General features: G+C 45.9%; 1 protein-coding gene and 1 long non-coding RNA gene across 6 annotated transcripts; one reads left to right on the top strand and one right to left on the bottom strand.

The window, feature by feature from the left end:
* Positions 1-1,438: 1,438 nt before the first annotated feature.
* LOC148221017 (uncharacterized) lies at positions 1,439-7,672 on the top strand. 3 transcript variants are annotated; one of them, XR_015808678.1, is made up of 3 exons: positions 1,439-3,402; positions 5,400-5,554; positions 7,128-7,672. It is a non-coding gene; the product is annotated as an uncharacterized LOC148221017 (long non-coding RNA). The 3 variants fall into 3 exon arrangements; XR_015808676.1 differs by having other exon boundaries at positions 1,440-1,901; positions 2,089-5,554; XR_015808677.1 differs by having other exon boundaries at positions 1,440-2,215; positions 2,868-5,554.
* On the bottom strand, positions 5,087-11,794 carry LOC148221016 (islet amyloid polypeptide-like). 3 transcript variants are annotated; one of them, XR_015808674.1, is made up of 6 exons: positions 11,431-11,794; positions 10,671-10,769; positions 8,282-8,491; positions 7,777-7,873; positions 7,504-7,640; positions 5,709-6,915 (listed from the first exon to the last, which is right to left on the bottom strand). XR_015808674.1 is itself a non-coding variant. In XM_088179985.1 (3 exons), the coding sequence occupies exons 1-3, from the start codon at positions 7,854-7,856 to the stop codon at positions 5,354-5,356; spliced, it is 387 nt and encodes a 128-aa protein (XP_088036111.1). In that variant the 5' UTR covers positions 7,857-7,867; the 3' UTR covers positions 5,087-5,353. The 3 variants fall into 3 exon arrangements, 1 of the variants encoding a protein (XP_088036111.1); XR_015808675.1 differs by having other exon boundaries at positions 5,709-5,812; XM_088179985.1 differs by lacking the exons at positions 5,709-6,915; positions 8,282-8,491; positions 10,671-10,769; positions 11,431-11,794 and adding an exon at positions 5,087-5,525 and having other exon boundaries at positions 7,504-7,638; positions 7,777-7,867.
* Between the last annotated feature and the right edge of the window lie 4,317 nt (positions 11,795-16,111).

Below are 16,111 nucleotides of genomic sequence, written 5' to 3'. Positions count from 1 at the left end.
TCCTGAACTCATATTTCAGCCACAATCTGAGAATCCTTACCCCATTAACATCTCTAGACTCCCTTTCATATCCCTTAGTGATTTAATATCCAGCCACACACATACCATCGTGCCTCCATATGCCCTAACACAGCCCCAAAGCAGTTATGTTTTCAAACCTTACCGTATTTCTCCAGCTCTGCTTCCTCAGCTCCAGCCTCTCAGTTTCAGTCTAAGAAAGAAGAAAACGCGATTAAATCATATAAAGCTTAGAGATAAGAAAAACATAAAAAAGCACCTTTATTCCCAATACTTGAAACCATATAAATTGCCTCACTGGAGTCCCCCAGACCCAGTAGCCGCCCCCCCTACACGCCACGCCGGGCCCCAGCCGCTCCGCCCGGCCCTGCCGCCCCCCCCCCCCCCCACCGCGCCGCCCGGCCCGGCCCTGCCGTCCCCCCCCCCCCCCCGCGCCGCCCGGCCCGGCCCTGCCGTCCCCCCCCCCCCCCCGCGCCGCCCGGCCCGGCCCTGCCGCCCCCCCCCCCCCTCGCGCCGCCCGGCCCGGCCCTGCCGCCACCGCCCCCCCGCGCCGCCCGGCCCGGCCCTGCCGCCACCGCCCCCCCGCGCCGCCCGGCCCGGCCCCGCCACCTCCCCCTGGGCCCCGCCCCCCCCCACCACCACGCCCCGCAGCTCCGCTCGGGCCTGCCCGCCGACCCACCCCGGGCCCCGCGCCGCGCCGGCCGGGCCCCGGCGCCACCCCTAACCGCCGCCCGCCCCCCTCAGATCCCGCCCTTACCTCTTCCGCCGCCGCCTCCGCAGTGCCCCGACCCTGCGAAATACACGGTATTTATGGCCAGGCCAGCCAATCAGAGCCCGAGGCAGTTCCGGCCCGCCTATCAGAACCCCCCATTCCCGCCACGTTCGGCTCCACCCCCATCAGTGCCGTCACCGTGTCCCCGCCCACTGTCCCCGCCTCCTCCCCACTCTCCGCCCCCGCCGGGCCGCCAGGGACCGCCCCTAACAGTAAATATGGCGGCGCCCGTCCGGTCACGTGATACCGGACAAATATGGCGGCCCGCATGAAGTTCTGCTCGCCGGCGTTATGATCTGCGGGGATGTGCTGTCGAGGTCCCGCGGGGGGGTGGGCCGGCCGGCTGACGCGGCGGTGAGCGGCGGTGTTGCGGACGGGTGACCCGGGGGACGCTCGGGTCCCGCGGGGGGGCGAGACGCCGTGGGGCGTTGACGAGATGATGCCAAGAGGCGGGCCGCGGCGCCGAAGTTCGGGGCGGGAGGGACAGCGACGGCGGAGACGCGACGAAGTCGGGCGGAGGGCGGACCCGGTGCCGCGCGGGGGGGCGTGGGCGGCATCGGGACCGGCATGGCCGCGGCTAGCAGGGGACGCGGCGATACCGACACTGGCACGGGGTCCGGCGCTGCTCTCCTGCTCCGCCGCCAGGCGGCGCTGCGCTGCCGTCCTGCCGGGGCTCTGGTCACGCTCCTGCTAATCAATAATCCTAATCCATAATTTGGGGTTGGTTTTTTTTTGGATCGTGACACTTGGCACAGGAGGGACATTGCCGGCACAGCCCCTCCCCTGCAGAGCCCAGGGAAAAGACGTGGTCGCTGCCTTTTTTCCTTAGGAGCTCTCTGTGCATTTTGTCTTTCACTGTGTGTGACCACCTCCTTTCAAGGGCAAACTCGGCTGTCTTCCTGACTCACAGCTGCTTTTATTGCTAAGTTTTCTTTGAAAGAGACATGAGCAGCTGGAACACCGAGCTTGGATGTTGCTGCTCTGCTGGAGAGAGGGGACTGGGGTGTGGAAGGAGTGAAGAACCCCCCAGGCAGTGTGGCGCTGCAGCTCTTACTCGGACTGAGCCTCGTTTGTGGAAATTGATGCTGTTCTGTGCTTCACTAGAAAACCGGTATTTTTTCTTTCCTTCGGGTTATATTTTACTTGTGCATGAATTCAGCTGTGTAATTGCATTCAAGTGTGCAGCCAGTGTGGCCACCTCTGTTTTCCTTTCATTCCTCGGGCAGTAGCAACTGCAGAACCCTATTCCAGGTGGCAATGATTTCTATATTTCAATAACATATTTGTTCTTGATGCAGCACAGCAAGATAGCAGCCATGAGTTTCTAGAAGGGTGTAGGGGTGAGAGGCTGCAGGGCCGGAAGAGCAGCGGTCATATCAGCAGGAGAAGGCTTTCTTACTTCTATTTGTTGCATATCGGGCATAGGTAAGTGCAATGGGAGTGTTCTGTGGCTGCAACAATAGCCTTTAATGCATTAAAAAGTAAAAGCCTTGTGTAGAAAGTGGGGGGAAACAACAGAGATTTAAAGACTAAAGATTTAAGTGACTAACATAAGTAGATGCAATAAAAGGTTAAACAAGGAATGCTAATGGGTAATACTGAGCGATATATCCTTAGACAAAATATTCCTGCTTTATTTTATGCTTGTGCACTTGGACTTTTTTAGGACTGGCTTTGTATTTAAACATTGCCTGATATGCGGCGTGTGTGACTTCGTTACTTACATGCTAAAAAGCAGAGGTTTAGTATCTTCGGTTTTTTAAGGGGAATAATGCCATGTTTATCACATTGTCTGTATTCTTAATTTTCCTCTTTTGTATTTTTTGTTTGCTTGCATATTCTCTGAAAGGTGGAGGGAAGCCAGATGAATTGAAAAAGAATCCAATCTATCTAAGGCTCGATTCTCAAGTAATATTTACATCCCTGAAGAAGCCTAGAAATACATAGTGGGATTTTTAAAAATGCACAGAAAATTCTGGCCATGCTGTTTGCAGAGCTGATGAAGTAATGCTTAAATGCTTATTAGTAATTAATTCATTATTAAATAAATGTATTTATTTTCTTTTTTCCATTACAGTCCATTCTTTTCCTGGCTCATTTAGCCCTGGACTGTGCTTGTATCCAGCCTTACTATGGCTAGATGCTTCGTCTCTGAGAGGCCAAGTGCAGCAACAGCAGGAGGGAGGGAGCAGAGCTGTCTTCTCAAGGGAGTACGGGCGGGAACAAATCTCACTGAAGGAAGTTTCTCAAGATGCTCTGGCTGATGAATTAACTAACGTAGCTCAGAATGAAAGTTGATTTGGAGTCTGAGGTGCTGGTGGTGTGGGGTTTTTTTACCAAATCTTTTTCTCTTTGATTTTAGTTTGAACGGTTCATACCAAATGCAGATGAGATTCCTGTCAACTAACTCTAGTTATCTTAATTCTAAGTGCTCATTTTCAGCTAATTGTCTAGACACTCTCTATCATCAGCGAAGAAATAGAGGCACTTCAGGCGTGATTAATCCCATCCTAAAATAGGTGTCTAAGCTGGGATGAATTGGAAGTAGTCTTCCTCCACCAAATAGCAGGAGAGCGCTGACAACTGGTTAGACAAAGAGGAGCTAAAGACAGGTGAGATGGTCCCCCTCTTTTCTCTCTTGGTGGTTTCACTGACTTAGGAACCGAGTTAGATTTTTCAGTATTTGTGGAATAGTTTGATTGTGTGAAATAGATGCTGGTATCCAATCCACCAGATTCGAGAGTGTGTGAGGCAGAAAATAATGTACCCAGTTTCACTGGTCCTGTGCATGGACAGCCTGTGCTTTGTTAGTGTTTGTCAAATGGTAGCTGAAAAAACAAAATCTGGTGCATAAAGCGTGGCTCATATTCCGGGCTGGGATCAGCCTAGAGATCAGCAGCTACCCACAGGGAAGGCTCCACTTGGTTACTGCTCTGTACAAACAATCTCGCAGAGACACTTGAAAGCTGTCCTCTCTCTCATTTGTTTTCTGAAATGTTAATAAATGAAATAAATATTCTAAATTAAAAACAAATTAAACGCACAGTGTGTGTGCAGCGTAACTCAAAAGTAACTGGAATGGAAGGCATTTCAAGCTGGCAGAAGTATTAGTTCAATGGCATATAAACGGTTTTCTCAATAAAATTCAGAATTAATATCCATTAGAACTTTAATGAAGGTTGAAACTTCCCTCAATAAAGAGAGTAATTAATAACACTTTTTACAGTAGGAATCCTGTACTTTTTATTCCCATGCATTTTTTTGTGTGTGAAATGATGTGAATATGCCATTTAACATTAAATTAGCAAAAATGTTTCTATTTCGAGGTATACTTTGTAATGGAAACAAACCAACTGAAGGCAGTTATTGAACTTTCATTTGCCTCTCCAGAACTAAGGTTCTGCTGAATGTTTTTCGTAATTGGACAATAATGTTTTTCGGACAACAGTGAACCCTTCACTGAGGAAGTGTGGACAAAACAGCCATTTCTGTGAAATGAAACAGCTCACCTCTATGAAAATTTGCTTAAAATTTAAAGGAACTTAAAGGTTTTTAAGCCTGCCCTGATTCTGGGCTGAGATAGGAGAAAATAATGCCGTCAGATTCTCATTAAGGTCTGCCCATCTCTGAAATATTTCCCCTGGATTTTGGTAGCAATTTAAGTATGCCAGTGGAAAAAATTACTGAGTTTCTATGATGTGTTTTGGTTCTTGAGCTACTCATTGTTTTTTCTCTTCCCTTTGTTACTGTAGTTAAGGAAAGGAATACCCAAGGATGGGAGTTTCTCCTAGATTGTATCAGAGCTATCTCTTATTGATATTTATTATACTTACATATATTATTATACTTATTATGCTTACATTTTACTGATATCATCTTAACATAAGAACTGCAAATCCTTAAAATCCCCTGCTCAGTAGGCACAGAAGTCTGTGCTGCAAGACCACGTTTCCTTGCTTGCTGTATGTTATAGTGGAAACAGGCCAATCAGTTAACTGCATAATTGTCTGATTATGGTGCACAATGCAGCATCTTTTCTCATCTAGTTGTTCCTTCAACTGTACCAGACAAGATGCTGTAGATGTTTAAAAAACAGAAGATTCTTCTGTTTTACTTTCATTAGGACATAACTTTTGCTAGCATTCTGATATTTATTGTTCTTTAATTAAGGCGGTTTCTTTCTCTTACCAGACTGTGACTATAAAGACATACACATCATGGGTTATCTTTTTCATCCTTTTAATAATAATAATAATAATAATAATAATAATAATAATAATAATAATAATAATAACATTGTTGCCATTACTTTTCCATTTATTATCGTGACAGATTTTTACAAAGGATTTTAACAAGCAGATTTCTGGAGTTCTTAATGGGGTTGGAAGAATAGCCTATGCATGTCATTGTACATGCATGGTGGAATGATGAACATAAATCACATACCCCCCCACACACACAGAGAAAACAAGGCACTGGTAAGACTGTACAAGTAATAAATGACCGAGAGGTTGTTGATACAATAAAAACTGAGCTTCTAGTGTCAGCAGCCATCTCCAGAGCCTAAAGCTGTGCGTGGCTCTGGGGCTCTCTGTCCCTCTTTCCATAGGTGTTGGAGCCCACGTTGGTGGGCGGGTAAAGGGCCCCGGCGCTGCCGCTGGAGCGCACCAGGAAATCGGCCAAGCGCTGCGTCACACACGTGGCCGTGTTGCATCTCCTCTTCTCCAGCTGGTGACTGCCAAGGTGAAACAAAGACAGCCAGCAGTAAGTCAAACAATGAGCCATCGAGTGTGCCACTTCTCATAGTCATTTGAGCTCTGCTAATGTGGGAGTTCTTTTAATATGTGCACAAATACAGGAACATTAGAATCTTCCCACCACCTACTTTGTTCCTGAAAAAAATCCTTGTGCTGGGTGCTATTATCAGTTTTAATGATGGAGGTTATTCAAATGCAGAGACATGAACTGTCATATGTCGTTTTTATTGATATCCTGCACAGCAGTTTATGACATTTAGAAGACCTGTAATGATAGTATAGGTGAGACACAAAGTGAAAGCAATGATTAAATGTTTAACTTTCAGCTGAACTTCTAAATCTATTTAGAGCTCTTGCTGATATCATGAGGATTACTAACATAATGATGATCACTAACATTTATTCAGTTCTCATGTTTTCACAGAATTACATCCTGCTCTCACTGAAGTGAGTGGTAATATTCCAGTCCACAGCAAGTGGATTAAACCCAAAGACTCTTTCTCCCATCTGCACCACATATCATGAGAAGTAGCAGGCATTGCCAGCTTCTGCCAACTGCAGAATCACTCAGGAGGGTCTTTTGCTCTGTCTCTCTCCCACTTAGCTCTGACTAAACAGAGGTTTCATCTAAAAAAAAAAACCTGCCACATCTCTTTTGAAACACCAGCAAATTGAAAGTTCTGTTGTGGTGAGAGAAAATCCTTTGCTGAATGATACTTTAAAGAGTGTCCGAGGAAGGATCCGTATCTAGAAATAACATTTTATGATCTGAACCGACAGATCATTTACAGAACTCCACGTAAAACCTATGTAGCACGAGGGGTTTTTTTAAATTGCAATGTAATGGTTAGCTTGGGTTTTCAGACTTGTTTCTTAGATTACTGTGTTCTTCCTTCAAACAGAAATACTTGCTCGCAGAGATTGCCTACTGAGTTGTTGCATATTTTCTTGGACTTCTTCATGCTGATATGGCATGAATTAGATATCACTTTGTGGCTAAAATTTACTGTGAAGAGCAGCTATATCCCAGTTTCAAACTCTGAGCAGTTACCAATGTGTTCCTTTGCTTACTGATTATTAAATCTATCATCTAAAATGTCATATAACCTTTTGAAGTTATTTGTATTGATCTAATAATACAAGAGGAAAGGCAGCTATGAAAGGAATGTCTGTCTTATACAGGTTCTTGATTAGTAGATAGGCAGCAGTTCTTAAGCAATTAATATTTTAAATGTGTAATTGCATTACAAGAAAATTGTTGCATAGGGCTTTATATAACCTCCCATTGACTTTCATGGATATTTCTTTTGGTTTTATTCAAGTCCTTACCACACAAGGTTCAAATAGCAACTGGTTCTCACAGAGGTCCTGAAATTGAATTTATAAATAACAATATATTTCAGACAAGTGAAATTCTCTCAGAATCAATTTCTTCTTTTCCTTCTTCCTATGATTAATATTTAATTATGTGATTTTAAAATTGCTTAATTACTGAAAGCATTTTTACCATAAAATAATTCCATTCCAGTAGAGCTGCAGTATTATTAAGAAGGGTATGTTTTCTTTTCTTTCCCCTCCAGGCTTGGAAATCTGATGAACTTTTTAAAAAGGAAGGCGCTTGCAAAATGCACCTTTCTTCACAAGGTAATGTAGAGTTTGCAGCCTCTTTAATTTAAGAAAGTTTATAATCGTAAAATGATCAAATGATTTGAAACAAAGTCCCTGGATTTCACTTTCGACCCTAAATGCTTTGATCTTTTTGTTACAGAAAAGCTGATCTTTATGCTTATAGGAAAGCTCTGTTTAGTAGAAGGATATTTTAATATCTTTTTTTTTTTTTTTTCCTGAGGGAAAAAAAGCAGAAGCAAAGTCTCTCAAATAGCAGGATATCACTGGAACAAAGTTTGCTTCATGATTCAATCTGATATGGCTGGAAGAAACAAGGAAAATCAATACCTTTTTGTCTTTGCTGCTGGTTGTTCTGGCATTTCCTCACTGAGTCCTGAGAGTGTATTGTGTGACATTACAGGCAACATCCATCCTTGTCTCTTGGAAGTACCATCAGATAGATCATCAGCCAGAGACAGTAATCTCTGAACAACAATAAAACAGTGAGCTTGAATAACTCTATTTTTATATTATTTAAGACATGAAAGCAAAAGCAACTCATGCAATAATCTGAACACCTTTTTCCCTAAAAAGAAATAAACATGATTATTTGTCACTCACCCCTCAATAGGTGTAGCTTCCAAACAGCTCAGAGTGACAGAAAGTGCAATGAAGAAAACTGACAACTTCAGGTTGCGCATCTTCCCTTCCAAACTTTCTGAAAAGAATAGTGATTCAAAACTGAAAGCTAACCCAAATACTCTTCAGCACATCCTATCACCGATGCCCATTCTGTCCTAAATCAAGAGCAATTAGTCTTTTTCACAAGCTAGAGTGAGAAAAATGATCCCTTCAAGTTTAGTGACACAATTCAGTTTCAGAAATATAGCTCTCAGCAGTAAATGCTCATTTTCCATCCAGTAGTTTCAATCCTATCCCTTATCTCTGATTTGCGTTTCCTGACATATCCCAGTCTCAAATTCTGGTCCCCAGTGCAGTTTACTTTAAAGCTGTCTTAGTCTTTTCCTGAAAAAATGCTCTTGATTAATAATAGGGGATATAGTGCTTTTCTAAAGGCGCATCTTTTACACTGCAGGGAAAGTAAGAAAAAAGGCAAAGTATTTACCTTTTTGTGGTCACAGATCTAACTGGAGAAGCCAGCAAGCCCTCTTGGTTAGCAGGAAGTGTGCATGCAACAATTCCACGCTTGCATCTGGCTCTGGAGTATCCTTCTCCCTCTTCCTTTCTGGCAAGTCTCACGACTCTTATATATCCTCGACACCTTTCTCAGCTCTGACATCAGGCAGCACAGAGAGACTGTCGTTAATTCCAATCCCTACAGACAGAAAGTGCCCCAGAGAGGAGCAGAGGCAGGTGGGTCATTATTGCACTAGTACATCAGTAAATATTCTCCTGCTGTATGCAGAATGCCCTCGTGAAGGTACTGCAAGAGCATATTGCACATCAGAAATGTAGCCTCAATTTTACAGCTCTGATAAGCTGCTGTGGTTATATTCCCTGTGGGTGTTTTCGTGGGCTAAATAAGGTAACAAAAGTCACAAAGAAAGCCAGAGCAAATGAAACGCCAGGCCACTGGTAATTGAAATACAAGAAAACATGTCTCAGAAAAGATGGAAAAGTTAAAGTTGTGGAGGTTTGCTGTACAATATAGATAGAAAGCAAAGGTATCTGAAGGGATAAAAGCTGTATGATGAATAAGAAAAGAGTGAAAGTTATTTAAATTGACAGATAGAGTTCTCATTCAGGGTAACACGGTAGAAATCATGCACATTTTTCAGTCAAGTTTAAATGTCAATGAAAATTCTGTCGCTATGAATGTAAAATCTCATATTTTAAAAACCAGGTGGATTTGTCATGAGTGAAAATTGAGTCAATTAATGCTTTTCAGAAGGCAAAGACTAGGATTAAAAAGCCAGGAAATGTCAGAAAAGCCAGAAAACGTGCAAATTTATTTCTCTAGTATGCATAAAGCATGGTTGAGGGAAAAATGTACAGCTTTTAATAGACTAAATCCAGTGTTGACGAAATATCTAATTGCAGATTTCCAAGGATACAGATTAGAACCATTTACCTCTGATTTCAGTGGAAATTAGGCAAATCACTTCCCCCTCCCTCTCCCCCCCCCAGAAGTGTGAGAGCTGGAATCCTTCTGCAGTCGACTTAATTTTCTTTTCCTCCTCTCTTTCAGGACAGGAAGAATCACGATTCTCCTGCCATCTTTGCCAAGAGCTGTGGTGTTTGATCAGCCAAAGCCCAGAGGCTTCAGCACCAGAGGTCTGAGCCTGGAGGGCTCCTGGTGCTGCCCGTGCTGTGGGCTATGTCAGAGGATGCAGGGTTCCTCTTTGCCTCCCTGCTGGGATTAACTGCCATGGGAATGTGGGATCTGGGTGAAACTCCAGCTCTCCTGGTGTTCAGGGGAGCAAGGTCTGAGGGACTCCTCTCTGGGGATGTGCGGTGAAGGACTGAATAGTGTGGAAGGAGAGTATTTATAAACTGTATCACTGTTTCTCCCAAAATTGGGGTGGAGCACTGATGGGGGCGGTTGGGTTTGGTCTGGGCCTGTTATTCTTTGTGCAATTTTTAAATTCTCTTGTATGATTTACTGTCCGGTATCTTTCTAACAAAAGCTGACATAAATTTAGATTAAGGATTAGAACTTGGGTCCATTCATTGCAAACATTTGACAAGGCTGGAGGACTGGGGTGGTGACTGCTCTCAGGAAAGGTTACTTATTAATACTGTGTCAGATTTCCCGCAGTGACTGTCAGGCCTGCATGGCTGTGAGTTCGTGCTCTTCTCACTGGGGAAATAAGTTCAGCAAAATTAGAAGTGTTAGAAAAATCCAGCCAAAAATTCCACCTCTGTACCCCCTAAGTTTTCCCAGTTTTTCCCAGCTAGGAGCTGCACAGAAGTCAGGCAGGGGAAGTGACAACAGGGAACAGCTGAAAAATTCAAAGGCACAAAGAGGAAAGGGGAAAGGTTTCAGAAAACAATTCTATGGTCTAAGAATAATTTCTGATTCCCTACTGAGAAGAACACGAACTCACAGCCATTCAGGCCTGACAGTCCCCTGCAGTGAGAGCTCAGCACACATCCACAGAGGCAAGTCCAGCATCTTAAATGAAAAAATAAAAATAAAAACCAGAAGAAAAAGGTGATTTCTTTTGCTTCAGAGTTATTTCAAGTTCTTAAAGCCCAAGCAACATTTGCTCTCGATTTTGGTTGGGTGAATCATGAGCAGTGGGCACGGGTCATGCCATTCATTGAGCAGAAAACCCGGGGTCATTTAGAGGGGACACAAGAACTGTTTGTGTAGCGACCTCGGGCTGCAGAGGGGCAGGAGAAAGGCCAAGGGAGCTCCCCGGGGCCACCAGGGCCTGTGGGGAACAGAATGGACGCTTGGAGTGGAGGTGAGGAGTGGATCTGAGTTCATCTACAGGGAAATAAGGAGGGGATATTCTGGAGTGAAAAGCTGAGGTGATGAGTTCACCCACCTGGGCACGAGTTGTGTTTGCACAAAGTGGGACCAGAGGTGAAGGTCAATCCAAAGTCGATCCTGCTTGACCTCTGAATTCCAGGATAAGTTTTACAAGCTGCCAAATGAGGGAGTAAAAATACACAAAAATGAAACTGAGAGCATTCATGAGGTTCCTGGGAGTCCATTACACTGTTGTCATAGAATTCTTAATGAGTTTTGAGCTTTTAATGACAACAATTCAGTACTTTCTTTGGATTAATCACTGTGTAGGATTTGGGGTTTATCTGGATTTTAAAGGCGTCGTGGTGGCCCTGACACTGCTCAGGAGCTGGTAGGAAAAGCAGGGTCAGAGCTCCTGGCAGGCACAGGGTGTTTTTCCCAGAGTGGATTGGGGAGGAATTGTTTGGGACTTGGTTTGTCCCTCTGGGTGATGCCAGTTGCTGTGATTTGTGTAATTCCATACATTTAACTCCCAATACTTCCCAGCCCAGGAGCTTGAGCTGACAGGGCAGCACACAGATTGTTCTCTGTGCTGTGCCCCGATTTGGGGTTCGCTGTCAGCTTTGCTAGCTCCCGTGAATTATGCCCATAGCCCCGAATTCCCTGCTCAATTCCCTCTGCCATAACCTCACAGCGCCTCATGGAGTGGGGATATACTGTGGCAGGAAGCTCAGCAGCATCGGCACAGGGACAGGTGTATATTCCAAAGAATTTGCTGTTTCAAACCCTCATTCCCCAGCCCCGCCGATGTCCCTGGGGGCACTTGACAGAGTTACCTGGATTTCAGCTGATTTCACCCCCCCGAGCTCGGGCTCCAGGTGATCTTTTCAAGCAGGAGAAGGCAGGGGCCGGAGGCGCTCGTGGCCCGTGCCGAGGCAGTCCCTGGGGCCACGAGAGGACATGTCTCCCTGCAGAATTTCAGTTCTTTCCAGAGCCTCAGCAGTGACAGAGGACAAAGAGGAAGATGAGGAGGAGGAAGAAGGGGGAGAGGGTTTGAGAGGAGGGGAAGCCCAAATCCGTGCTGTGTGCGGAGCTCCGACAGCACGCTGCAGCCCGCAGCTCAGTGTGAGCACGGGGCAGAGGAGGCGATTTCTGGGCATTCAATCACCCTGAGGCGGGCCCGGCACCGCCCCTGCAGCACCGTCCCCAGCACAGCTCGGTACCGCTCCGGGATCACCCGGCCCCGCCCCCGGTGCCGCCCGGGACCACTGGGGACCGCCCCTAAAGCACCGCCCCGGCCCCGCCCGGTCCCGTCCCCGGGACCTCCGTGCCCCGCCTCGCCAAGCCCCGGCTCCGCCCCGAGCCTGCCCGGGCTGCGCCGGGACCATCGCTGGCGGCCCCGCCCCTCTTCCCCGGGCCGAAGCGGGCTGAAGGAGATGTCCGCACGATTGGAAACGCCGCCGAAAATCGCACCCGTGGGATCGGTGTCGGCGTCGTGCGCAGGCATCCCACTAGAGCGAGCGGGCTCCTTGCTGTGCCACCCTCCTTTTGCAGCCAGAGTTAGAAGGTCGGGGAGCGACACCCGAGCCGCCATCTTGGGAGAGGCAGGCGCGCAGTACCGCGCTCTGCCCACAGGGTGGCGCTTGGGAGACAGGCAAGGGATGGAATCAAGGAGTGTCCCAATCCTTGAGGAAATCCCCCGGAATGAACGCCCCAAAAAACCCCGACCAGAACTGAGAAACCTCCTGCCTCTGTATGAGTGCAAAAGGTGTGCAAGGAGTGTGCAAATAGTGTGCATTAGCAATCGATCGGCTGGCATGAGCAATCGATCGCCGATCTAATCGATCGGCAGGCATTGGCAATCGATCGCCGAGCTAATCGATCGGCAGGCACGATCAATCGATCGCCGATGTAATCGATCGGCAGTCGCGATCAATCGATCGCCGATCTAATCGATAGGCAGGCATTGGCAATCGATCGCCGTTATAATCGATTGCAGGCACGATCAATCGATCGCCGATATAATCGATCGGCAGTCGCGATCAATCGATCGCCGATCTAATCGATCGGCAGGCATTGGCAATCGATCTCCGATCTAATCGATCCGCAGGCATTAGCAATCGATCGCCGATCGAATCGATCGGCAGGCGCGATCAGTCGATCGCCGATATAATCGATCGGCAGGCATTAGCAATCGATCGCCGATCGAATCGATCCGCAGGCATTAGCAATCGATCGCCGGTCTAATCGATCGGCAGGCATTAGCAATCGAACGCCGATATAATCGATCGGCAGGCGCGATCAATCGATCGCCGATCTAATCGATCGGCAGGCATTAGCAATCGATCGCCGATATAATCGATCGGCAGGCGCGATCAATCGATCGCCGATATAATCGATCGGCAGGCGGATCAATCGATCGCCGAGCTAATCGATCGGCAGGCATTAGCAATCGAACGCCGATCTAATCGATCGGCAGGCGCGATCAATCGATCGCCGGTCTAATCGATCGGCAGGCATTAGCAATCGATCGCCGATCGAATCGATCCGCAGGCGCGATCAATCGATCGCCGGTCTAATCGATCGGCAGGCATTAGCAATCGAACGCCGATATAATCGATCGGCAGGCGCGATCAATCGATCGCCGATATAATCGATCGGCAGGCATTGGCAATCGATCGCCGATATAATCGATCGGCAGGCGCGATCAATCGATCGCCGATCTAATCGATCGGCAGGCATTAGCAATCGAACGCCGATATAATCGATCGGCAGGCGGATCAATCGATCGCCGAGCTAATCGATCGGCAGGCATTAGCAATCGAACGCCGATATAATCGATCGGCAGGCGCAATCAATCGATCGCCGAGCTAATCGATCGGCAGGCATTAGCAATCGAACGCCGATATAATCGATCGGTAGTCGTGATCAATCGATCGCCGATCTAATCCATAGGCACGCATTAGCTATCGATCGCTGATCTGATTTTTCCCGCCATTTTTCATGGATTTTTTCCCCCATTTCTTACTGATTTTTCCCCAATTTTTCATGCATTTTTTCCCGCAATTTTCGTGGATTTTTTCCCATATTTTCCCCATTTCTCACTGATTTTTTTTCCCCCATTTTTCCATGGATATTTCCCGATTTTCCCCCCCATTGCTCACTGATTTTTGCCCCCATTTCTCTCTGAATTTTCCCCCCATTTTCCATGCATTTTTCCCCCCATTAATCGCTGATTTTTTTCCCCATTTATCACTGATATTTGCCCCCATTTCTCTCTGAATTTTTCCTTCCATTTTTCATGCATTTTTCCGCCCATTAATCACTGATTTTCTCCCCATTTATCACTGATTATTGCCCCCATTTTTCACTTATTTTTTCCCCACAGCATCAGCCACCACAGCACGAGCGACAACAGCTCGCTCTGTTCCCGCCATTGCTCATGGATTGTTTCCCTGTTTTCCATGGATTTTTTCCCCATTTCTCACTGATTCCCCCCCCCCCCATTTCTCACTGAATATTCCCCCATTTTTCATCGACTTTTCCCCCATTTCTCACTGATTTTTTCCCCATTTTTCAAAGATTCCCCCCCCCGTTTTTCACTGATTTTTCTCCATTTCTCACTGATTTTCCCACCATTTTTCATGTGGTTTTTTTTCCATTTCTCACTGATGTTTTACCCCATTCTTATTACCATTCTCATAGCTCTATTTTATATTTATACATATTCTTATATTTGCATTATTTCTGTTATACACTAGATTTTTCATAGATATTTGCTACTTATATTTCATTATATTTTACATGTATACCAATCTAGTTCTATTCTTTATATTTTATTTTTATATTAGCTATAAAAACCGTGCCTCTACCCAAATAAAAAGCATTTAAACATTCCTTTTAGACTATATTTAGCTATTTTTTATGGTTCTGTTTTTCATGCATTCTACACCCACCCCTCCCTGTCAATGTTCCGGCACCCAGCATGACCCCCCCCCCCCCCCCCCCATGCCCGACTCACCTGCTCCTCCAGCGCAGCCCGGCTCCCTTTCCCAGGGACCTTGGGGCGCCCCAAACCACGTCGGAGCCCCCAGTCTCCACACCCTCCCCTCCGTAGGGAACGGGAATGGGATGGGGAGCACACAGGACAAGAAAGGAACACAAAAGACACACTGGACAGAGAGAAGAAAAGGGCTGGAAGCTGGATATGAGGATGAAAGTGGAGCAGCAACAAACCTCAGGACTCTTGACTAGAGAGTGTGGCTGCTGAACGTCTCAAAAAAAACCCCCAGCTCCAACACAACATGCTGTGCTCACGGCTCGGCCTGGGACTCATCAGTGAACATCTCTCTCTTGCCAGGGCCATAAAGCCCCCGAGAAAACACGAGGTGAGGTTGATGTGCTCCGGCTTTGCTCCTGCTCAGCCCTAACCCCAGCCCCTGCTGCCAGTGAGCACCCTGATCTCTGAACCTCTTCTCAGCTTGTTTGTACGCTTCCAAATTCCTTCCTCTTTCTTCAAGCTTCATCTGTTTCCTGGCATTGGGAGAATGACAAGTGTTTAGCACAGCGCAATGAATACAACAGTCTCATTTTCAGAAGACACAACTGAACGAGAACCGACAGCAGCACTGCTTCGAGACAATCTGGGCACACGTTTCCCTTCCAGCAATCTGAGTGTTCTTTTGTGTCACGCCTGAAATTCTGAAAATGGTTTTTTGAGAAAAATTATCCATAACTAGAAAACAATCAAACCAAATAAATAGAACCCCTAGGATATAATAACAGCCCATATACTACAACACTCCAATTCTAATATTAATAAGAAAACAGAAATTAGCTACACAGCATTACCTCAAACAAACACTACATACTGGCAAGAATCAAAGCCACCACAAAATAATTCAAAAACTACCCTATGCCTTATGCTACAGGCTAGAACGCCATCGGCAAACCTTATCAAGGTATCCTTTAAAAACAACGCCCCACCAAAAACAAAAACAACACAAAACGCCATTCAAGAACTCCCTTATCAACACCTGAATGAAAAAACATGGCATTAGATAAATAGACCATAGCCCTTATCATACACCATCTACAAACAAAATAAAGCTATACCATACATCCTCGAAAACCACCTTCAAAGCACATTAGAAAAAAAACTTTCCAGAATTAAAAGCTGTATCTAACAAAAGCCGTCTGATAAAATTAACAACCAAGCCCCCACCATCAGAGCTGCCCCTACTAAACTCCCCATCGTACATATGAAAAATCAGTTTTAAAAACCTACTTCAATTCATTCTGCCTCAAATACAAAGCCATCCAGAAAGTTACCTTCACTCAAAAACAAAAGCGCACGTAGTAAATAACATTAAAAAATAAATCAGCACACTACACACCACAAGCATAAAATATTGAATTAAAACCAAAAATACCCCTATTCATTAAAGAGCCCAGCCGCAAGCTATATTTAACTATAACTTCGTGCAAACGTACACATATCATTAAAATAGATTTCTT

Source organism: Sturnus vulgaris, chromosome 28 (genome assembly GCF_052056855.1).
Source record: "Sturnus vulgaris isolate bStuVul1 chromosome 28, bStuVul1.hap1, whole genome shotgun sequence".
NCBI classification, from domain to species: Eukaryota; Metazoa; Chordata; class Aves; order Passeriformes; family Sturnidae; genus Sturnus; species Sturnus vulgaris.
Note: the sequence above shows the minus strand (reverse complement) of the source record. Positions and strands in the feature narration are given on the sequence as shown.

What these genes read in the sequence shown, in the direction of transcription:
- LOC148221016 (XM_088179985.1), bottom strand. Translation starts at nt 7,856, where the DNA reads ATGCGCAACCTGAAGTTGTCAGTTTTCTTCATTGCACTTTCTGTCACT. An exon ending in GAAGCTACACCTATTGAGGG is followed by an intron (nt 7,639 to 7,776) that starts GTGAGTGACAAA and finishes TGTTGTTCAGAG; the next exon opens with ATTACTGTCTCTGGCTGATG. An exon ending in CCAGCAGCAAAGACAAAAAG is followed by an intron (nt 5,526 to 7,503) that starts GTATTGATTTTC and finishes TCACCTTGGCAG; the next exon opens with TCACCAGCTGGAGAAGAGGA.